Source organism: Pteronotus mesoamericanus, unplaced genomic scaffold (assembly GCF_021234165.1).
Source record: "Pteronotus mesoamericanus isolate MK-2021 breed Mesoamerican mustached bat unplaced genomic scaffold, CSHL_Meso_final scaffold_99, whole genome shotgun sequence".
NCBI lineage: Eukaryota > Metazoa > Chordata > Mammalia > Chiroptera > Mormoopidae > Pteronotus > Pteronotus mesoamericanus.
Window position 1 is genome coordinate 15364510 of NW_026555330.1, and position 23771 is coordinate 15388280.

The 23771-nt window shown below is 53.3% G+C and overlaps 1 protein-coding gene across 1 annotated transcript; it reads right to left on the reverse strand.

The window, feature by feature from the left end:
* Positions 1-1716: 1716 nt before the first annotated feature.
* On the reverse strand, positions 1717-18763 carry LOC129063661 (sodium-dependent phosphate transport protein 1-like). Its single transcript, XM_054564710.1, has 13 exons — positions 18702-18763; positions 17479-17563; positions 15496-15668; positions 13159-13392; positions 12987-13074; positions 12567-12653; positions 11441-11559; positions 11186-11347; positions 10118-10250; positions 9889-10036; positions 5232-5322; positions 3399-3532; positions 1717-1806 (listed from the first exon to the last, which is right to left on the reverse strand). The coding sequence occupies exons 2-12, from the start codon at positions 17504-17506 to the stop codon at positions 3401-3403; spliced, it is 1395 nt and encodes a 464-aa protein (XP_054420685.1). The 5' UTR covers positions 17507-17563; positions 18702-18763; the 3' UTR covers positions 1717-1806; positions 3399-3400.
* Positions 18764-23771: the final 5008 nt, after the last annotated feature.

The following is a 23771-nucleotide window of genomic DNA, read 5'->3' on the forward strand; positions in this document are numbered from 1 at the left end:
ATCTCAAGGCAGACCAATCAGGGGCCAGGGGCGGGGACTTCTCGCTATATATTCCAGCTCCCCGTGGGTTCAGGAGTGCAGTTTGTTGCTTTGTTTTGTTGGGATGTGCTGGTTGGAGTGAAGCCGTGGAGGTGCTCCGCTTGTTCGGTGTACGGCAGGGCCAGCAGGTGCAAGGTTGTTTTCCGGGCAGGTCCCAGGTCCCAGGTCCCAGGGTTCCCTCCCGGGCTTTTCGGTTGTCATAACTGTTCTGGGTTATAACTGAGGGTTTTTCCTGTGAAGTTTCCTTCACACCGCAAGGTGGGGCGTAACTGTACTGAGGGCCAGCTGCAAAGGTGGCTTCACACCATCGTGTGTCTTGTAGAGACATGTTGGTGGGTGCCTAGTGGCTTCCTTTCTGATGCTTTCTGGACCGGCTTTCATTTGGGGGAGTTGTGCTTACCTGGGCACGGTAAGTGCGTGGGTTCTTTACGTGCGCGCCTGGTGTGGAGCAACTTCCCCCTCAGGAGTTAGTGGCCTTTGCTGCGCTGTAATGGGGGTCATGAGATGTCCCAGCCACGGTGAGACTAAAGTCCTGCAGAAGCAGCCCCTGGCGTCATCTAGGTTTCCAGGTAGGTACTAGGAGGGTCTTGGCCAAATAGTCTGTCTAAAATGGGTCTTTGGTTTTGGAGAAAGGTTAAATAGAATTTCCGACCCAGCGTTGGGCTCCTTGTGAGCCCCATATGGAGTGACTAGGTACCTCAGGAAACGTCGTTGCTGCGTGACCTGCCTTGAACGGTTTACGGCTCTCGCGAGATTTTCCCTTCCAGAGACAAAAGACGAAACCTGGGGATGCACAAGCGAAGTCATTAATATTGTGGTTAATCAGTTCTTCGCTAGTTTTTATTCTGACTGGTGATAAGCCATGGGTCAAAATAAGAGTTGGAACAACCTGTGGTTCTGGATCTGCGTGAGGACAGTTACCAGAGCCAGAAAGGTTTGTCAGTCATGCGCGGAGGCTTCTGCGTGAGATGCAAACATCCGAGCGTGGCGTGGCGGGCAGGGTGGAAACGTGGCGTGGGTCGGTGAGGGGCCGGTGTGCTCGGCAGATAAGGGAGCGGGCGTTTTGAGTCTTGTTGAAAGTGCTGTTAGGGAACTAGAGTTGGAAATAGGGAGCGCCCACGAGTCCCTGAAATCACGGCCGGCGCGAGGCTCAGGGCAGCCCGTCCAACATGTTCGATTTCCAGAAGTTGGACGGGACTGGAGAATTCTAACTAAAGCCTTACGCTCTGCGCCCGAGTAAGGGTAACAGTACACATGTGTACAAATTCCTAATGTTTTCAAAATAATAAGTGACTTGAACAATCTAAAACGCAAGGGAGTGGCCAGCGAGGCCTAGCCCTGTCACAGAGACCACTGTTTCTGGAACTAGGTCACTGTGGCAGGGGTAACGTAGAAGGCCGTGCCTGGGAACGGTCAGTATTTGGGGTGGCCAGCGGCCAGGTCTGGACGTGCAGGCAGAGGCGGGCTACTTGGAGGTGTCCGCGGCTTCCCTTCCTGGCCACACGCAGCAGGAGGTCGGAGACAGGTGTGCTGGGCCGAGTCTCAGCGGGAGGCGTGCCTCCGGGAGCCACTCCCCTCGACGTGGCTGCGCAGGGGTTCTAGAGAGGCACCTGGAGAGCGCCTTTCCAGTGATGCTGCAGGGAATTCGCGGGCAGGTGACGTTTCCAGCAGGTGGTCTCCAGGCGGACTGTGTGAGGTGCGGGGCCACGCTTGTCAAGAGTGAATAATGAGCTCTGACTGGTGTGAATCAGTGTACTGAACGCTGGCCTGCAAACCAAATGGTCGCTGGTTCGATTCCCAGTCAGGGCACAGGCCTGGGTTGTGGGCCAGGTCCCCAGTAGGGGGCGCGTGAGAGGCAACCGCACATGGATGTTTCTCTCCCCTTTTCTCCCTCCCTTTACCTCTGTCTAAAAATAAATAAATACAGTGTTTTTTAAGAAATGAGTGAAAAATGATAAACTGGAAAAGACTGATCATTCCACAAAATCAAAATTAAATTTCCAATTAACATATACTTGTCAAAGCCCTGGTAAAATTATAATAGAACATCAGAATGTTCAATGATAACTGCTTGGAGATATGCAAAAATGAATAGATATAACAATAATAGGAAACTAGTGTTTAACTAAACTTCAGTGTGTAAATCGGCCAAAGAGAAACAAACACAACTTAGAGGGTCTGAATAAAGTACCGTGGCTGACACCACCGCTGCGTCCAACCTTGGAAATGGAGGGTGAGACTTTGCTAAAGCCTGTTACGTGCTTGTTCACGAGGTCAACTGCAATAATTTCCATACGAAAATATTTGAGTGAACTCCCCTACTTATCAACGGCTGGGTGTATTCTCTTCACTTGCACAAAATTTATAAATGAAGACCAGGACATGTTTAGTTCCAGATCCAGACGCCTGCCATTTCCAATTAGCAACCCTGAGTATAGAGGCGTCTCAGTGAATCATTTGCTGCGCCACTGTGCAAATTCTCAGACCCGACAATGCTGAGCTAATTTATTTTTAAATGATACTATCATTTCATCACCATGATCACATCACACCACGATTCAGATCATTTCTTTTAATACATTTGCTAACTGGTTGTTTAATGTGGAAAAATTTGTTTCTGTATTAATAGGTTAATCAGACACCTTAAGGTTGATCGGGAAACTTTGCCTGAATTTATTGTTCCTATAACTTTCCAGTCTTTGCGATGTTAATAGCCATTGGGCACAACACCTGGTTTGCAAAATGGGGATGTGCTACATCGCTCAGTTCTTAAGCATCAACCGAAATTCCTCCAGGAGACATTTTTCCTCATGTTTGCTGCCGGCGAGGTTTAGGGAAGCAAGGGAGGCACAGTGACAGGTGCTCTTTGGAACTCGAGCAGACCCTCTGTCTCTGTCATTTATTTGAAAGCCACTCTAGCTGGGGTTGCTTTGAAGGCAGCTCTTGCCAGGTATGTTAGTGAATCCTCACACCTTCTAGAATATGACCCTATGAGAGCATTTGCCAGGGGTCTTCATTCCCACCCCTTTGACTTTGAGCTACCGCCTTCTCCAGCAGCTTCCCTCCTCACCCAAGGCCCTTCCCCTCCCTTGCAGACGTCCCTTCCCTCGAGGCTCCCACGTTCCTGCCTTGCGCCCCAAGACCTCCACAACGCTTGGGAACAGGGCACCTCCATCAGGATGTGAGATGCTTTCAGGCCCCGCAAGGTCCCCCTCCTCCCTGAAATTGCACTGCCCCCCCCCCCCCCCCCGTTCCCCACTCAGCCAGCAATGTCACAGGCGGCTCAGAGCTGAGCCTCCACCCGCACGGCTCCTGTGTCCCTGGTTTCAAAGTCTGTCCGTTACCCAGTCGCTTCTTACCTTCAGAGGCGTGTGCCTTGCCATTCCTTAGCCCAGTCCTGAACGTCTGCTTTAGCGAATATGAGGTAGAAAAGTATGCTTGTCACGTTAATAGCTGCCATCAGCAAGAAGATTTTAAACCAGGAGTCGGGGTCCTGAGGGAAGAAAGTGCAAAGTGATTACAAACGATTGGGCTGCTTGTTGTGTTAGTAACATTTAAAATATTAAAATTAAAACAGGCTCAAGGCAGGTCCTTTAACAAGGAAAAACACAGAAAGAAGGCAGAACAGGTCAGGATTTCATGGTCAAGAGGTAATCAGGGTTTGTCTCCCTGCTTAGGGAGCCGTATGTGTCTCCACATAATCTTTCACTTGTAAAATGACGTGGTAGAGTGCGTGCTCACAAACGCTTACGGTTTCAGCTACAAATGTATGATACGGGCAGGCCCCGCACAAGGAGATCAGAGTCCGCAACGGCTCCTGGTCCCCCGATCTGGCCAGTTAGAACTTGAATTCTCTGACGCTTCAGAGAAGACTTTTTTTTTTCAGCCTTTTAAATGTCCTTTTAAAAGAGAATCGGTGCCCAAATTACTCTTCCGTTAATGGAAGCAGAAGCCATGCCAATCCTCCTTTTCAGCTGTATTTAATCTGCATTTTTAATTTCAGTTTTATGTTCGAATTGCCAGAGGTTTTTTGGGGGGTGTCAAATCTTATGTTTCTTATTTATATTTCCAATCCCCTCTTTTACTATTTCTTTTTTAAATTTTGTTTGTTTGTAGAGAGAGAGGGGGAGGGAGGGAGGAGAGAAACATCCCTGCGTGGTTGCCTCTTGCACACGCCCTACTAGGGACCTGGCCCACAACCCAGGCCTGCGCCCTGACTGGGAATCGAGCCGTCAACCCTTTGGTTTGCAGGCTGGTGCTCAATCCACTGAGCTGTGCCAGCCAGGGCTCTTTTACTTCTTTAAACCTATGCAGACATTGCCAGTGTCTCGGAGAACCAGGTTCTGTGATGTTCTTATTTCTTCTCTTATGCCACCCTATTTCTTTGAGTGTTTTGTGATTTTCGATTAATTGTGAAATCATGTTTGCTGAAACTTTACGTGTGAGGAAATGGTGGAGTGTGAATTAAGGGTGCATTTCTCCAGAAACATTTTATTTGCTGCTTCTGGGCACCTGTGGACCACGTAACATTCCTTCCTTGGCGTGTGGTGTTGGGAACCCAGAGAGTGCATTTGGGCCCCTGTGAAAACTGGGTTATTTCAAATGTTCAGAGGAGCCTCTCTTCTGTGTTCCTGTCCCTCTGAGGCTGAGGCTGGACAGACAGGCTTGCTCCCTGGTTGGGGACAGGCGCGGTCACCTGCCAGTGCTGGGAGCTGCCCAGTGGCTCTAAGCGAATTCAGAGGGAGGACGGGTTGGCGGGCGGGGGGGGGCCTGGGCTCTGCTGCGCCGAGGAGGCGGCCGCTCCTTGGCGAGGAACCTCCGTGGTCACAGCGACGGGCTGCCTCTCTGGCGCCATCAGCACATAGAGCCTGACGATGGTGGGTCCCTCTCGGGGTGGGGGGACTAGCCGTCGTACAGCAAACCCTCTTCTCAGCTTAAGCCGTGGGCCAAGGAGCACTTGGCAGAAGTGCCGCTCTCGGTTTTCTCCCAAACGAACCAAGTTTCCACGTGAGCTGCGTGATGCGGGTGGCGTGAGGGCGAGACCCTTGGGGATTACAGATTGACACCAGCATCTCCACAGCGACTCCTGTCCCTGAGGGGTTTTCGGGCATTCTCTCGCCCCCTCTGTCCGCTACGGCTGCAGCTCTTGACCACCCAGGACGGGCGCGTTCCCGCGCCTGGGTGCTCCTTACCTGGTTAAGCATTATTCCGGTCAGGGTGGAAGAAATTAGGCCTCCTACCATTGCGATTAGAACTGTAACTCCTTTAAGAAACCCATAATATCTGCACAAAAAAAAGAATGACAAAAAAGAATGACAATACACAAATGTAAAGTATTTTAAATCTTAACCCTCATTTAATTTACGATGAGGTTTAAGAAAGATAACTTTTCCATTTCTACCCTAATTCCATTGGAGTCGCAGACGAGAGTGTGGCTATCGGGACCTTTCTGGTCGCACTGCACGGTCAGGGCGGCTTTAGCAGGAAGTGAGGCAACGACACAGAACAGGAGGCCGTGGCGGAGAGAAAGTCCCCGGGTGGGAAGCCGGCCAGCACAGCTGAGAAACCTGGAGGGCGCCGTGTAGGGGCTTGGCAAGTGGTTCAGGGAGGGCACAGAGTTGAGGGACCCCGTTCCGCTGGTCTGCTCCAGTCCCAGGGCCACAGCCCCCGGAGGCTCCGCGGGAGAGCAGGAGCCAGGCCGCAGCCTCAGCAGGGAGCCCCAGGGGAGGGACAGGTAAAGCAGCAGCAGGTCCCTGAGTCACGTAGTGCAAGGACATGCCCTTTGGGAGCAGAATCAGTGTCAGGTCAAGAACTTGCCTCGCTGGGGGACGGAGGGTCTCAGCCCTCCCTGCCCGACAGAGGCCACCAGGGGAGGTGCTGTGTGTTCAGGTCCCTTTTCCGAGAGGAAGGGCTCCTGACCTGTGTCGCTGCCCCGGGTCAGCTCCACTGCTACTCTGCCTTCCCGGGCTGGGAGTGCGAGGGCGTGGGGAGTCTGTGTGTCCGTGCGTGGGTCCTTCGTCAGAGGTGTCACGTCTGGACGTAGGGTGCCCGGGTGTCACTAGGCGGAAGGGTGAGTTGTCTCTCTGGGGAGCCGGAGAGTAAGTGCATCATGTGTTGCTAGGTATCAGCAGTCCCGGGTGCAGATCGGGGCAAAACTGCCGATTGTCCCCAGTGTTTATCGTCCCCTTTTCATGCGAGCAGGAAAAGTCTGGGGTTTGGGTGGGAGTAGGGCCACTTATGCCTTATGGAAACCCTTCTTGTTTCACCCCATACAAGTGCTGAAAATTTATTTTATGACTCTGTGTGTGTGTGTTTTGAGAGACTTTTCAATTTCACCTACATGGTCCGATTTATGGGCATAAAGTTCTTCATAATCTATTATTTTCTTTGTTATGGGGTAACAGGGGTGTCCAACCTTTTGGCGTCTCTAGGCCACACTGGAAGAAGAGTCATCTTGGGCCATGCATTAAATACACAAATAATGAAAACTGATGAACAAAAGAAATGATTTTAAGTAAGTTTACAATTTCTTTGTTGGGCCGCATGCATAGCCCTCCCGGGCCACGGGGTGGACACCGCTCTCAGGTTGGATGACGGTAACGCCCCCGTTTTCTTACCGATCATTTTTCTTATATGTCTCTTGATAAGTCTTCATTTCATTAATTTTATTAATTTTCAAGGAACCTACTTTTGACATTGTTGGTTTTACATGTCATTTTTTTCTTATTCTTTTATCATTTCTTTCCTTTTACTTTCTTTGGGTTTAACTTGCTTTTCCCTAGTTACTTGCCACAGAAACATGATTATTGATTATAAGACTTAACTATCTTTCAATATATAACTATGTTCTGAGTGATTTCAGTCGTTTGAAATAAACTGCTGTGTGCTTTAGGACCCAGCATGCTGTCTTTAAAGCCTGCAGTGTCTGATCTGTTTTTCTTTATTTATCATTTCCTCTATTACATTGTCCTTTTGCCTTTATTTCAGTAGAGAGTAACCTAAAATTTTGATGGTTTAATCTTTTTTTCTATTTATTGTTTTTCTGATGTATGAGACTTAAAATGATCATCATTCTAGTTTTTTGTTCTATATTTCTTTTTAAATTCACTCTGGATTTCTTTTTCAGCAATTGTTTGAAAAAATCATTCCCTTTACACTTGACCATCCTTCAGTATTTACCTTAGAGATTAAAACATATGTTTCTGATTTCTCTTAGTCTAGTATAATTAATATTTTTTTCAAATTCCCACAATGAAAGCACCTTAGAACACTTAAATTCATTTATACCCTCTCCTCTTCTGTGTATTGCTGTACTTCTTCCTTCCATATATTTTACACCCTAAAAGGTATCGTTTTTGTTTTGGGGATTGGGGAATTCTTTGATTGGGCCTGACAGTTTCCTGCTCCATCGGTGTACTTGTCCCCAGCCCTCTGTTCCCCTCCTGGGTCCCCTGTACTTCTGCCCAAGAGCATCCCAGTTAACAGCCCTCTCCCGTGCACAACAGTGGCCGATGGATTCTGTTGGCCTGAAGACATTTCTGTGTTAATACTTGAAGGAGATTTTTGCCCAACACAGGCCTCTAGGTTGACGGCGGGTCTTTATCTGTTTACTTCTGCACGTGAGGGACCGGCTCCCGGCCTCCCCTGCTCCTGCTGCGGGGGCAGCTGTCAGCCTCGTCCTGCTTCTTGAGCATCGCGTGTCTTTTCTACGAGGCCCCCTGCCTGCTCTTGCCCCCACTGGTCACTGTTTCCCTAGGAGAGTCAAGGGGCGGTCGTCTTTGCATTCGCCCTACTGTGTGTTCCTTAACCATGACAGCTTTAATGACGAGGTTCTCCTTCCGGGTCCAGAGTCTTTGCTGTGGCTGCGGGACAGCGTCTGACCTGTTGGGGCTGAAAAACGGACTTTCCTTCCCCAGTCAGAGAGGCCGACGCAGGCGCGTGCCCACGGCCTCAGGGGCCGCACTGGCTCCTCTGGAAACCGCTGGCCCGGGACAGAGAAGGGGAGAGCGTCCCACCCCACTCTCAGGGCGCCCGGGCCCCGGGCGGCAGGTGTGCGACGTGCGGATGGAAGCGGCCCGCGCTCCTGCGGGGCAGCTTGCAGGATGGCTCTGCCCGCTCTCTCGCTGCTTGTCGTCCGCTGCGCCAGCCCGCGGAACAGGCGGCCTAGACGAGTGACCCGCCGCCGAGGCCGACTTTCGGGCTGGCCGATGAGGTGCCGTGGCGTGACGCGGCCAGTGGAGCCTGGAGAAGGTGTTGCTGTCTGAGCCACGTTCCGTCTGCGCCGAGCCCACAGTACTGCACGGTCATTAAGATCCCTTTGGGGGCCTCCCCGTGAGACAGTGAGAGGGAGGGCGGCGGCGTCACAGATCCTCTCAGACGCTGGGCTCCGCCTTTGCCGCCCCAGGAGAGGGCGGCCGCTCCACTCCCGGGCTTTGTCTCACGCAGCGATCCATCTGCTCAACTGTGTCCTCACAAAGCCACAGCTGCCATCTCCTCCTCTTCCCTCCGGACCCTCCTGCTCAGATGTTGTGACCTTGTCCCCCTCCTCTTCATTGCGGCGAGGCCACAGTTCCCCAAGTAGTCGGTTTAGACACTCACCCCGAGGGAATTCTCTTCAATAGTCAAGGGAGGGATACGATTAGCCACGTCCTTGCTTAAATCAGTTTTGTCTCCATCCCATTAATAAAAAAAGAGCTTAACCACTGCAAATTTATATGGTTGTGATGTAACACGTGTGTGTCCTGACGTCTGAGGGTGAACCATCTTAAGAGACGAGGGATTTCTTCCGAACCTGTGTCTGCATGTGTGTCCCTGCTGACCTGCAGTGACCTGGAAGCGAGGCCACCCTGGCCGGGTCCTGGGTTACCCGAGCCAGTGCTGGCGGATGGTCCACAAGCTGCTGGACCCTGTGCTGCCGATGTGGCCGGGGCGGCCAGGGCTGCCGCGAGTTAGCCTCGCGGGCGGGCGCTTCTGGGTGAGCGCCTCCTGTTTGTTACCTGCCAGGTAACGTCGTGTGAGTTCATTTCCCTGCTGTGTCATGGGTATGACAGGCCCATAAAAAAAATACTCCGTAAGTGGTAGCTCCTTATAATTTCCTTTACCTGTTTTTCTCTACATTCTTAACCTGCCTGTGTTTCACGGTGCGCACGGCTCAGTTGGCTTGTGCGTTCTCTAGCGAATGATCCTTTCATGTCTGTATACGATCCCAAGTAACCGGAACACATGCGAGGTGTTTTAGGAGGGCCTTGGAATTGAGTAAAGCAAAGAGATACTTGGCCTTGTTACCCTGGCGCTCACCTCGCGTAGATCTGAGGGGCCAGATACTGTACGGGTTTGGGGCAGAGCGGGTGGTTATTGGTCAGTTTTGCCTCTCTCCCCAGAGCCACCGCGTTACAGAACGTCGGACAGTCCGGTTCCTGTGGGGCCTGCGTGCTCAAGAGGGCTCGTCCCGTGAGGCAAACGTGGGATGTGCCCCTGCGGCCGGGCAGGTGGCTGGCTGCGTCCATCAGTCACAGTCATGTCTAAATAGTGGCCTCACAGGAGGAGGGCCGCAGGGTTCTGCCAAACAGATCTGGAGTAAAATCCTGGGTAAGATCCCGACTCACGGTGAGCTCTTAGGCTCACAAGTACCTGAACCTCAGTTTCCTCCGTCATAAATACTCCCCACGGAGGTGTTGTCCTGAGGCTCAATGACCCAGACACACGCCTGTGATACCTGTAGGAACGAAGTAGCTAACGGCGAGAGCGTCAGAACGTTGGCAAGCCGGCCACGAACCCGAAGGTGGCTGAAACCTCACAACGCCCCGGGGAGCCCAGATGCAGCAAAGGATGAGGTATGTAAGGCCCTACCTGGGAGCGATATCCAGGGGGTTGATCATCAAGCCGGCCATGCAGAAGCCGGCGGTGGCACTCGCAAGCGTCAGGCCGACGACGGAGCTGAGAGGGCTGACGCTCGGGTGCAGCACGCTCACGGCTAAGAGGGCGGGCGGCAGCAGTCCTGCGGGCGTCCAGGCCGGTCAGGTGCGGCGGGGGGGCGGGGGCGCCCCGAAGGCCCTGAACGGCCTTGGCGGTTACTCACCGAGCGTGGTGAAGAGTTTTCGGATGGTGACCAGGCGGAGGATCTTCCTGGCCAGGAAGAAGTCTGCCGCGTGCCCCGCCAGGATGCTGAGGACCCAGGACAGCAGGTGGGGGAGGGCCGACAGCAGTCCGTTCTGAGGAGGAAGTGTCGTGAGCGTGCGTGCGAGCGCCAGCCACGGCCGCCCCGAAGCTCGGAGCCCGAGCGGCGGACTGCCCGCCCAGAGACCGTCGGCCGGCGCCCCCGCGTGTCTGCTGGGGCTCGACTCCCCGAGAGAGAGGGCAGCTCTGGGTCAGAAGCCGTGGTCACCAGCTGTCTATTTTTTGTTATTGGCATCGTGGAACCCGATGTGGCCGGGTGGGTCATCAGAGCGAGACTGTGCCAGGAATGGGAAGCGCCGGGCGTGGCAGCCGGTCGCGGGCGTGGAGGATGAGTGGGACCGCCAGCCGGGGCGGCCTCTGGGCCAGCTCCTGTCGGCCCGCGCAACAGCCCCACGGTGTCGTGGGACACAGGGCCGAGCCAGAGAGAGCGGGCTCTGGCTGTGCCACTAGCCCCGGGCTGGTGGCTGCGGGCTCATTACAGAAGTGCCAGGCCCAGGCTCCACTTCTCCCAGAGTCGTCTTCCTGGGTATTATGACATCAAACAACAGTAGGTTCCAGGCCTCCATGACTCGTCAGGTCGGACAGACAGTGGGGCTGCCGGTCCTTCCTCAGCCAGACCCGAGTCACGGGGTTACGGCACAGGGGAGGCCTCCCCCCGGGGAGGGCCGCCGAGAGCCGGGCAGGTGACGTTCAGGGGGTGCTCCCAGTCCAAGGAGGGACCGGTGCTGTTGAGTCTGAGGTGACACCTCCTATAGGAGTGGGAGGCGGGGCATATGTGGGAACAGGGCCGGGCGCGCCTCCGCATTCGTCCTGGGGGACATTGACAGAAAAGCTGGGCCCGTGGGCCTCCCCGGGCATCACATCAGCAACACGGGGCGGGGTGGGCAAGAGCTCGAACCGGCGTCGCGCGGGACGGAGAAGTGAGCAGGGTCCGCCATCAGGTGCAGAGGCGGGCGGACAGCGCACTCACCTCTCTCATCTCGATGTGGAGCTTGGAGCTGATGAACGTCGGCATGTACAGGAAAGCGATGGTATTTGTCCAGGAGAACGCAAAGCCGCTGAGGGAAATGGCCCAGACTGGGAGAGACGTGAGCATGGCCGTGACGGGCACAGACTTCCCGCCTGAGCTGACCTGGGAAGGACCCGTCACTCGCTCACACATCAGCACGAGCCAGAGGGCGCGCCCCGCAGCCTAGAACCTGGGGCGTGGGGCCCCGCGGCCCACCTGCTCGGCCAGGGAGGACCGGAGGAGGTCCTTCTCGTGCAGGCTGATGCACGGGTGCTCCTCCGGGTCGTCGTAAAACAGGACGAACCAGAGCAGGCTGAGGGCACAGCCACCAGCGCCTGTCAAAACAGGACAAGGTAGAATTGGAATTGGAAGTGGGTCTCGCCCAAACTGGTACTTTTCATGCTCGGTGTGAGATCATGAAAAATGGCCTTTCTTTTCTGAAACTCTGCAGAAGGTCCTACACTTTGGCTAGTCCTCCGTATCCACAGCTGCCTCTCCCCACAGAAGGGCATTTACAGATGGCGGGGGGGGGGGGAGAACGCCCTCTGGCCTCCCCCGCTCTCCTCGCCCCGAACCCCTCTGCTCTGCTCATGACCGCAGGCCGCCTGGCTCTCGGCCCGTCTCTGCCGACTCCTAGTGCCCCACCGTGAGCCTCCAGCTGGGCCTCGGCTGTGCTCCCAGTGGGGGCCCAGGCCTAGGGCTGCCCCCATCCTAGCAGACTCCTCCAGATCCTTGGTCCTTTGTGAGTTGTCTTATGTTAATGAGCTGATCCCAGGGACTCCCCTGTTAGGGTGGGGATGTGCAGCGTTCACCAGTCAGCCTTCACGAAATGAGTCGGTTGACCAAGTGCCCATCATGTAGCAGGCGCTGCTCTAGGTACAGGGGACACAGCAGTGATTGGAACTTACACACACTCTGCCTTCCAGAATGTACTTTCTAATAGATGAGAAATGGAGAGAATGAAGCAAGTAAACAAGCGAGGGGTCTAAAGTGTCAGCGCCAGGCGCCGTGGAGAGGCGAGACAGGCGAGGGAGGAGTGCCAGCGCCAGGGGTCGCTGGGATGTGAGCGTGGGGCAAGGGCAGTGTGGGCAGGCGGGGGCCGCGAGCCTGCAGCGCCGCGTTAAAGGCCGGCGGCCCTCCGCCCAGGAGCGTGCCCAGCATCCTGAGCACAGCGCCTCATTTGCGATAGGAAATCAAGGACTGTTGACTCTCTTTCCTGCTTGAACTTCATCACTTTAAATATCGTGAACTTCCTGTGAGTTACTATATTATATGCGGTTTTTATTTTTAATTTTTGTTTTCTTAATTCTGAAGACAGGGATTTCACAGAAAAGAGACTCACCAAAAATGTAGAAGACCATGGGCCAGCCCAGGGACTGAGAGACGAATCCGGTCACCAGCAGGGCGACGGAGGGTCCCAGCAAGGTTCCTAATCAGGGGGACAGAGAGCGGTAGAGTGAGGGCCGGCGTCGGAAAGCAGAGAGGGGGCAGCCGTGTGGCAGCGAGGAACAGTCGCCAGCGGAATGAGCTTGTAGAGCGTGGCGCTGATCAGGAGAGGAGAAAATGTGCACTCCTTTTTTCTGGTGTGTGAGCTAAGCAGGCCCCTCCCCGCTCCTAGACAGTCCCTGCGCTTTGACAGGAAGGAGCCGGGCCGAAGGTTTCTAAAGCCCCGACGGTCCAGAACGCACACTTCTCAGGGCCCTGGGGCAGATCGTGACCCCACACGCGAGATGACCGTGGGGGACACACCCGACGTCCTTACCTGATAGACTCACGGAGGTAAGTCGGTTTCGTTCCAGTGGAGGAGCCCACTTGATCCACACCATGTGCTGAGCCACCTGCACTGTACCCTGCAAGGACAGCAATGGGGGACTTTGCTCCCTGACACTCTCTCTGAGTCGAAAGCCTGTTCCGCTTTCACGCGACCCTCATACCTGGCTGAGTCCCTGGAAGAAGCGGCAGGCGATGACCAAGGACTCCCCCGCCTCTGCGGCCAGGGGTGTGCACAGGCTGAGCAGGGAGCTGAGGAGCAAGGCTGAGCCTACCACCTTCTTCACGGGACAGATACCGGCCAGGTAGCCCATGGGGATGTGGATGAGGGGCATGCCGTACATGATGGCGCTCAGGATGATGCCCTGGGTTTGGGGGCTCCAGTTGTACACGGGGTTCTGCAAGGAGAACGGAGATGCCTTGTCACGTGGCGTGTTCGGGGACGTGGGGAAGCGGGTCTCCCCGCCGACCCGTGTAAAGGAGCCTCCTCGCCCGCTAGTCTCTCGCGGGACCTCCTTTATTCCCCGATGACAAGGCTGTCTGGGTGCAGCTGCATCTTGCGACTGGTATCCTCAACTAGAATATACAGTCCTTGGGGTCCAAGGCACTGCCCGGCCCCCGGCACGGTCACAGTGGAGACCTTTGCTGCTTGTCCCTCTCCTTTTCATTTTAGGTATAATTGACGTATAACATTATATTAGGAGCAGGCATGCAAAATAATGATGTGATATTTGTGTATATTGTGAAATGATCACCACAGTAAGGCTCCTTACCACCTGTCACCAATATACTTACAGAAATTGTTTTCCTGGGATGAGAACTTTAAAAATTGACTCCTCTATCAACTTTCAGTACACAATACTGTCGGTAACTACGAAGAATCATAGCCGAGACCAATGTCGATGAACTGACCGCCCATGTTTTCTTCTAAAAGTTTTATGTTTAGTCTTACATCAAATCTTTGATGTATTAGATTTTATTTTGGGGGATGGTGTAAGGTAGGAATACGGTGTCATTCTTTAGCATGTGGCTCTCCAGTTTTCCCAGTGCCATTTATTGAAGAGACTGTCCTTTCACCGTTGTATATTGTTGGCTTCTCTGTCATAAATGAATTGTCCACATATATGCGGGTTTCTTTCTGGGCTCTTTGTTCTGTTCCATTGATCTATGTGTCTGTTTTTATGCCAGTACCACACTGCTTTGATGACAATAGCTTTGTAATATTGGTGCAGATCAGGAAGCATGATGCCTCCAGTTTTGTCCTTTCATTCAAGGTCACTTTGGCTATTTGGGGTCTTCCGTGGTGCCATACAAATTTCAGGATTGCTTGTTCTACTTCCGGTCTGGGTCCTAGGGCAGGAGAGGGCAGTGGAGAGCCCTGTGGGGACCGCTCCTCGGCTCGCCCAGCTGCGTGGCGCTTGGGCACAGGAGCTGCGCGAGTTTTCCCAGCTTTGTGCCTTGCTGGCCGGTGTCTCGGGTGCCGGCCTTCAGTTGGGTGTCCAGTGTGGGGCTCACATGCTTTGCTCCCCAGAGAGGGGCACCAGCTCTGAGTCCCTCCGGACTGGGGGTTGCATTGCTAGGGGTGGTCTATAGCTTTTGAAACTGGTGCATTCTGGGGTGTTCTGTTAGGGTTTGTTTTCAGTCTCTTTCTTTCAGCCTGGGAAGCTCCTATTGACCCACGGCCAAGCTCACTGACCCTTCCCAGCTGGGTTGCAACTACGTGTGAGCCCAGCAAGGTGGAGTGTGTGTGTGATAGTTGCCTTGATTGCTACTATGTCTTTTTTACTCTTTCGTACACTTTTCATCTTTCTGCCGACATTCCCTGTCTGGTGTTCTGTGTCGCCAGCATTTCCCATTAGCATCCTTCACAGAGTAGTTACAGTTACTGTAGTCGGTTGTCTGGGGTTTCCTACATGTCCGGCGTATCTAAGCCTGGTTCTGCTGAGCGTATTAAAAAAGTCAAGGCACAATATACTGCATATAGAGTGTTATTTTATGTAAAAAGGGGCAAAAATAAGAAAGCATGTTCATATTTGCCTGTGCATTCATAAAGGAACACGGGAAAAGTGGAGTAAAAAGTTTTTTTCCGTCACCCTCTGCATTTTTGCCTGTACTACGTCTCCTGACGGGTAACCCACTCAATACCTGCTGGAGGTAAAATTAATAAAACATATAAAGGGACTGTGCGTTCAGAAACTTAAATAGGATAGATGCGCCTTGACTTCCACTTCTGGTTTAAAATGCTTTTCCTGTTTTCTCGAGACCAAACTTCCTGACTCGAAAGAGGCCTGGCCTGGTGTTGCTATCCTTTGTCACACAGACAAGCCCCCAGGGCAGAGCCCCCCACGGACAGGGAGGCGCACAGCGCAGGGTGGTGCACCACGCGGCTCCAGCTTCTGCCCTGCCTGCAGGGTCCCTCCAATCACAGTACCGCCCCCCACACACATCATTTAGCAACGCGGGACCCTCAACGCCCAGTGAGGGTACTGCTCGCGGTCTACCTTTACGTTATCCAGGGGCGCGGCCAGGGAGGCGTTGGGCGCGCCGCGGGGCTCCGAGCGGTTCACCATGGCGACCATCGTGAGGCTGAGGCACACGCGCTGGGACAGCAGGGCCACGTTGCAGAAGTGCAGCAGGAGCGCCAGGCCGGTGCGCAGGGAGCAGAGGGTGGGCGCTGCGGGCGGAGCAGAGACCGTCCCCGTGAACGCAGCTCCGGGGGACCCACGGCGACATGCGCTTCTCCCTTAAGGAAGGGCCACTCAGAAATGGGGGACCCTCGATATGATTGTGAAATCTTATTGTCCTTAAAGACCTTTGAGAAATTATGACACAATAGGAAGATGTGTGACTGATGTAATAATGCCACACCCCCTAAAATGTAATCCCATCTAGAATGTCCCAGAAAATTAATCCTCCAAGTACGTTGGCTCATGTATATTTTAAAGGGACTGTTTGAAAAATATGCTGGTTGCTCTGTCTGGTGTGGCTCCGCGGACGGAGTGACGGCTTGCGAACCAAAGGGTCTCCTGTTAATTGTCAGTCCGGGCACAGGCCTAGGTTAGGGGCCAGGTCCCCAGCAGGAGGCGTGCGAGAGGCAACCATGCACTGATGTTTCCCTCTCTCAGAATTAAAAAACAAACAAAAAGCACTTTAAAAAAATATCCTGGTTACTCTTGGAACTAGGGACCCTAAATAACGACAAAGACTTCACTCAAGTAAACAGCTGTATTCTCCAACGTTCGTAGTTTGGTAGAGAAACGGACTTGAGGAAGGTTCAGGCTGGAGCATAGAGGGGGGAGGAGGGCCCGGGAAGCAGGAAAACAAACAGGCTTTTGAATAAATGCACTAGTGCCACTCAGGGGAGGAAAGAAAAGCCTTCTCACAAGCGGCAGTTTCCCTAGAGAAATAGAAACACATGCCCGCCGACAGACTTGTGATGAAGCGTTTGGAGCGGCCTTATTCAAAACAGCTGACTGTTCGGAATCAATGAACCTGCCGCAGGACAGCAATATAGTGGGTGTTACTCAGAAGTAAAACGGGGGGAGACACTGAGACACTGAACAATCTGGGTGAATCGCAACAAAAATGACTTCTAAAGAAATTGAGCTACAATGGAGCCTGCGAAGGGAATTCCAAAGTGCTTGGGACTGCGTGACAGACTTCACATCAAACTCGGGGACAGTCAGAGCAAAATGCACAACCCTCAATATATTCATCAGTAAAAGAGGAGAACTCAAAGACTTGGAAAGTTAAAAAAGGAACAAACCTAAAGAACCTAAAAGGAAGAAAATGTTGAGCATAGGGCAGACATCAATGATATAGACATATATAAATATAATTTTATTTGTTTATCAGCTTTATAGGTTGATATGTTTTACTGTTCATATAGAAACCTGAGCACAGATGATGTGGATGATCTAAAACTATCAAAGTTGTACCAGGAGAAATATGGAATTCAGTAGGCCCCTGACCTGCACATAAATCTAAAGGGCCCACCGCCCACTGCCCAGCTCCCCTCTGGGCACCTGTCCCTCACGCCACAGACGTGACCCTAAGCCAGCAGTGCTGATTCCTCACAGCTCTCCCCGGCCTTGCTCAGGACGAGCTGGTCTAGGAAAAATGTGTGGTGGATGCGCAGCCGCTGATGTCCGAGGACGCCCGAGGATGCAGCGACTCGCGGACCCTGCCCCGGTCCCACTGCGGAGCCTCGAGGCGGAGCACAGCTGGCACGGCTCCTTCGGCGCCCTCCTCCCGCCGTCCAGCGGACAGTGTTCAGGAGCCACTGAGGGGAGTGTGGGCAGCCAGCGTGCGCGGAGCCTTTTTATCTGGGGCTTTCTAACGGACACCCCTGCGAGGCTGGCTCCTCACCTCCTCCCCTGAGCATGCCTGAGACTGTTATGCGCTTTCATGGGAAACCCTTTCACCTGGAATCCCGGGTGTCCTCTTTAGGGAGAGAGCCTATGTGAGGGGCAGAGAGGACCTACCTTTCCGGGGAGGGGACGGGTGGTCCATTTGCTCAACGGCGGTCTGGCTCCTGCACCTCCTGCCAGAAGGTTCGCCCTCCGTCCTCTGCAGGTGCAAAACAGGCCACGTCAGCGGGACCCCAGGAGGATCGGCCCCCCGCCCCGGGTTCCTCTCTGGCTTAAACGGTGCATCTAAGGGCGCTCACTCGTCACGCCAGGACCCACGCAGCTCCATCGGGTGCTGCCCTCGACATTGGACTCTATAGCTTTCTCATTGTTGATTAAACATATACAGAAAACCTGACAATGAGAGGCAACAGACAACGGCCCCGCCAACCCATGGTTCTGCTTCTGGTGAGACTATCCCTGGAAAGCGAAAGAGAAATAGAGATTTGACCAAGCAAAACAAAACAAGGACTTCACAGCCAATAGGGAATCTCAGAAGGGGTCGAAGGCAGAAGGGTGTTGGGAAAGGCCAGGAACGTGGAGGTACCAGAAGACATGAAGGACATCAGGAAGGAAGGCAGGTAAAATGAATTCCTTTCTTTTCTTATGTATTAGCAGAGCTGCAAGACCTGCACCCTAATGTCACCCTCACGAGAGAGTCACCGCACTCTCCCTGCGCATCCCCTCCCACCCCCTGCCCTGGACAGAGCAGCTGATTTGGGGTCGGGGAGGCGGGGCAGTGGCTGGAAGGAAGACAAAGCCACCTGAAACCGGAGAGTCCTTTCATCGAGTTCAGCACCAAACCGTGCCTGCTGCACACCCGCTGGTAGGCACCTCGAGATTTCACCACATCAGCTTATATGACTCACCCAGATGCTCAGAAGACACATAAATTTCTTAAGATTGGACTTACAAAGTATTTCCAAGTGAGCGGTTTTAGCTGCCACTGTCACTCATTGGAACATCTTCTAGGGCTGCTGGTTATGTCAGCACACGCATCACGCACACACCGACCTGCCCTCCCCCTCCACAAACCACAGACACGGCGCCCCCAGACTCACACGCACGGGACGGCACACACGCCCCGCCTCGTGTGTGTCCGCACAGCAGTCCGCCTCACTCTCATCCCTAAAAATATGCTTTTCCCTTTCCCTTGTGAAAAACCTGTGAAAGCAGATTTTTTAAAGCAACATGCCCCCAGTTGCTAAAAGCCTTTGGTAAGGTCTCTACCAGAGAAGGCCCCCTCGCTGTGGAGAGTCCTTTTTCTTTAATGAGGAGCATCTGAGACCAAGACTAACCTGATTCAGGACAGAAAGCGATTCCTCCCTCCCCGTGAACGCTTTCCTCTCAGTGTTTAAAAATGTCGGATTTCTGGGCTGTTTGTTTTAGCCCTGTAAATCCTTCACCAAATCCTTTGACCTCATGAGGTCAAAGTTAAAATTTAATTTTTAACTGCATTTTCACCTTAGCCTTTAATCTTTGGAGGAGGAGTATGAGTCTTAAAATCATCCCATGGCCAGTAATTTCATGACGACGATAGACAGGAGCTCCGGCCTCCTTCCCTGCGAGGAGGTGGAGGCTGCCCGCCCCGAAGTGCTCCCAGGGGGTTTCTGGGGACAGCCCTGGGCCTCGGAAGCTTTCTCAGGGCCTCTAACTGCCCTGTGAGCTTCCCTCCTCCCTCCCTCCATCTTCCCTTCCCTTTCTGCCTTCCTGGGATGGAGAGCTGCCCCGCCCCAGCTCCACCTGACCCCCCCTCCCGGCCCCTTTCTGAGATCCCTAAGTGAGACTTCTTGTCACCTCACTTCCTCTGAGTAAGAGTGACCACAACTTCCATGAAAGCAACCCCAGGGTGTCCCCCTCCCTGCGGTGGGAGCTTGAATGCTGAGGGAGCCCCTGCTGACCCCCGTGGCTGGCCCGTGTCTCCTCGTTCAGCCGGCCATGGCCTGAATATCCTCAATTTACTTAACCAGCTACAGGGCCCGCAGCAGACCGCGTTCTCCCCCAGTCCAACCGCCGGATGAGAATGAGCCCGGGCGCCGGCCGGACCGCCGCCTGGGGAGACCCAGAGGCGAGCAGGAGCCGGCGGAGCCGGCCTCGCCGCGCGGGCGCTCCAGCCCAGAGTAACTAGGGCACAATGTAAGCGTGTCGGCTGAGGCCGTTCAGTGTGCATTCATATGGGTGCAGGAAGAGAGAATGGATACAGTTGGTAAAAAATAATAACGACCGGTTGAATATAGGAACAGGTTCTACCAGAATTTACTTCGGAGGGAGTGAGTGCCTTGACAGATATTTGCATTATTTGGCATTGAACTTCGTCATGGACCTCAAAAAGAAAAGGCAGAAAAAGGCAAGGAACAATAGAAAAACATTCACAAGAATCAAATCGTAAGTAAACAATGTTGTGGCAATTAATGGAGGAAAACTAAATCATGTAGTAGGTGGCATGTATTGAGATAGCTGGTTAAGTGGATGAAAAATTATGTTGAAGCTGCATGACATGTTTTAAATCAAAATAAAGTCAAGGCGTCATAGAGTAATAGGGCATTTTGTCAAACTGAAACTGCCACTGATTTTAAGATGAATTATTTTTTGTTCCACTGAGAGTCCACTGACCAACTAATGGGTAAATCAAGCTCAGTAGATCCCAAACCAAACTGAGTTCCCGTCCCAAACATGCTCCATCCAAGTTCCTTCCCCACTCAGCTGATGCGATTATCCTGGATTTCTCTCTCTCCTGCCCTCTGCCCCGTCTCCAGTGGGAACACACTGCTCCAGCTGCTTCTCACCAGGGCGTGGCTCTCTGGGAAGAGCCCCACCGCCGCCTGCTGCGCTTCTGCGGCGGCGCCAGCGGGCCCCTGCCTCCTGTCTGCGCCCAGGGCGGTCCGGCGCGCTCCCGCCGCGCCCCCGCGGACGGTCACCACGCGGCTCAAACTCCTTCATGTGGCTCTGCGGGTCTCAGATTAAAAACCCGGGTCTCTATAGCGGCCGACAGGAAATATATAACTTTTGCTTTGGAATTTTAATTTCTCGGGAATAAACCCTGCGAAAAATAATAATTCCGGCTGTAGACGTGTGTTACGTGAAAGGGTGTTCATCTATATTTTATGTATGTGTATTTTACATATACACACACACCCCTATATATATTCATTCATTCCGCTTCTCTCTTCTCCACCTTGTTAAAGAGACAGGCGCCTATGCATCATTTTCACACATTTTTTGTCAGTACGAGAAAATCTGGGACCTGGGGTCAGCTGCTACCCAGGAAGGACCCTTGGGGACGGCAGACCCCGGGGATTCTCTGTTGCCCCAGGCTTGAACTCTTCAAACGGCTCACCTTGGGGAAGTCCCAGAAGAATGCGCCTTGGGAGGGGTGACACCCGCCCTCCCTGCAGCTGCACCCACCGCTCTGCCTGACCTGCCTGCTCAGGTGCATCCTCTTGTCCTAAGAAAATAGCCAGTGATTTTACCAGCAGACTGGGCGCACTTGGGAATAAACAGGAATTGTGATTCTGGGCCAGCATGTTACAGCAAACACAATAGGTAAGTGCAACAAACAAAGAGAGGAACGCTACTTTGTGGAGAAAAAGTAGGAAGTCGGGGGGGTGTTGCAGGGAAGCCCCCGCTCAGGGCGAGGAGAGGGCGGCTGTGTGCGAGGGGCCTCCGCCCGCCGGGGTGGACGGCTGACGGCTCTTCTCATGGGGCCTGCAACGGACGCCCCCGGCGTGTGCATGCGGGCCCCTCTGGCCGATGGACTTCATCCTCAGGGAGGTTTCCCTTCGTTAATTTTCACAGTTTTCTAGGTCAGATGTCTTTATGTGGCGTTTGCTGTATTTTATGGTATCTTTACTGACTCTAGTTGTTTGAAAACGTTATTTAAAAAAGCGAGACTATAATGAAGCACGGCAGTATAGTACTATTGTGGCTTTTTTCTCTGTGTGTGTGTGTTTCCCTTTAAATTTTGGTAGCTTGTCCCTTTTTGAAATACATGGACCCTACTGTTACAGGTGAACCTGAACTTCACTCTGTGCTTCCCCTGCCCTGCTCTCCTTTCCTCTCTCACACACAGAAACACAACTAGGACTAAAACATCTCACATAAATATAGCGAGGTTTCTCCCTGTTTTTCTATTTGTACCCCCTAGAGGTGTGTTCATAAACTATATAAAATAATGCTTTGGGTTATTTCTAAATTTGTATGTGAGGGGAGACTCAAAAAAACCCAGAATTATCCTCTGGAGGGCGGGTCCCTTGTAGGACGGGCTTCCCCCGCGAGGTGAGTGTTCTGGGGACCCATCTGGATCAGCGCACCCGCTGCCTTTGCTGTGAGAGGCTGCGTTCAGCTTCAGTGGGTTTTTTTTTTTTGACGACTCTTTCAAGGATTTTGCCCATTGCACGGCAGGCGATGTACAGCGCACCTGCCCGCACCGCGCTGAGGGGTGCGCATTCCTGACCAAAAACAGCGTGACCCTCCCTATTCACCTGCTCTCATCCCGAGCGACTTTCTTTGTTTCCCGGATGAAAAAAGTCCTCAACGGGAAATATTTTGCTGCTGTGGAAGAGGTGAAGCAAACCACGGCAGAAGCGCTAAAAGGCACGAAAATCCCAGAAACTGTTTCCAACAGCCGAAAAAAGGCCTCGACAGGTGCAAGGCATCAGGTGGAGAGCGCTCTGGAGGTGCCTGCGGCTTAAACATGTAAGAATACACAATTTTTCATAAGTATTCCGTTTTTCTGTCCCCATCCCCCGCGGACATGCTGTCACGCAGCGTGGCCCACTCTGTAACTCAGTTTGGGGAATACACAGCTTGCGTTTGGGGCACCCACGTGGCCCCGGGCGCCGCACGCGCCGCGTCTCTGGGTTTTCGAGTGTTCCCACCGATGGAAACATCCTCCCGTGCCTGAGGCTGGGAGGCCGGGCCTCGTCCCCCCCCCTCACCCCGCACTCGCACCCAGGCTGTCCCCCTGGGCGCGGGGAATCAGAATCCAGTTCGGGGGACGAGGTCCGGTTCTGCGAGCTCGCGGGCTTCAGCTCCCGCCCCGCGCGCGGAAGCCCCGGCTCAGGTCGCACCCGTGGAGAGCCAGCCCCCTCGGTGGAACCTGGACGCTTACACCTCCGGGGCCTACGCCTGGGGGGCCAGGCGCTGAAATGACGAATTCAGGGGGGAGTTGGGGCTGGTGGACCACAGCCACTGTCTTACACGCAGTGGTTGCCTGCCGCCCCCAGCTCCTTCAGGTGCTTTCCGAAGGGGAGGAGGGAGGGGAAGAGGGATTCGTTCCACCTGCGCGTTGGGAGGTGCAGCCCGGCTGATGCAGCCATCGGGCAGGGCCGCCCAAGCGATAAATAATCAACCCTTCAGAAGTCAAATGTCACGGGAAGTATTTCTAACCCTGAACTGCTACCTAAGTCTGCCCGAGTCCCGCTCCAGCAACCTTCAGGGTCCCACTGGAACGGACGGAGTTGGCACAGGGAAAAGATGAGCGGTCAGGTATGGAGCTGCAGGCAGTCCTTATTTATATTCAGACATCACCTAAGTTGTGGTTAAGTACTAACATAAATCAGACATCGGTTCTTTCAGTTTCCCTTACCACATAGTCTTGGGGTTTTAAAGCCCCACTTAGTTTTACCTCTATGCTGAACTTTATTTCTATTACTCTTAGTCCGTATTTCTAACGGAGCATTTCAGTCCTAAAGCTTATACTGCTAAAGCACACTCGGCAAAGGGTATTTGCGGAAGCCTTGCGGAAGCCCTCGGTTACCCGTCTGGCACATTTTCACTCATAATTCCTGATATAATACCAGCACCCTATTTCTCTATAATACTTATTTAATTGTTTCCTAATAGCATTCCTAGATTCCTTTGTTCTGCAACACTAGGCGGGGGGTGAGGGGGTCGTGACCGTGCCAAGGCCTCTAGGAAGCTCAATTCCTGCCACCTGACACGTTTTCCAGTTTTCACTACCGTTCTTTCTCCGTCCACGGACGCCCCTGTGTAAGGCAATGGTTCGACAGTGGTTTCAGGCACCCATATTTACATTCCCCGTTTTCCTCGGGCTTTATTTACCCCGGGGCTTCCCGTGTTTCCTCCCCGCCTGGGGGCTGCCCGATAGCCCGCAGGCTTGGGTGATTTTGTGGCTTGTACGAGGGCCTGCAGTTCCTGCCCTCTCATTTTCTTACAGACTTCTTTAAATGGGGTACAGGGCTTAGCGGTCAATTCTTTTCTCCCCTGTCCTATTTGTCTCATTCCCTGGAATTCCCGCAACACCATACAAAGGGGCTGCTCTATGAGCAATCAGGCGTACCCCCACAAGGGGGATTCTAACCCTAAGTAAACAGGAAAGTCCCAAGAGTCGAGCTTCTGGACATCTG

What these genes read in the sequence shown, in the direction of transcription:
- LOC129063661 (XM_054564710.1), bottom strand. Translation starts at nt 17,506, where the DNA reads ATGGACCACCCGTCCCCTCCCCGGAAAG. An exon ending in CCCCTGGATATCGCTCCCAG is followed by an intron (nt 5,323 to 9,888) that starts GTAGGGCCTTAC and finishes TTTTTTGTGCAG; the next exon opens with ATATTATGGGTTTCTTAAAG. An exon ending in CCGGAATAATGCTTAACCAG is followed by an intron (nt 3,533 to 5,231) that starts GTAAGGAGCACC and finishes TTCTTCCCTCAG; the next exon opens with GACCCCGACTCCTGGTTTAA.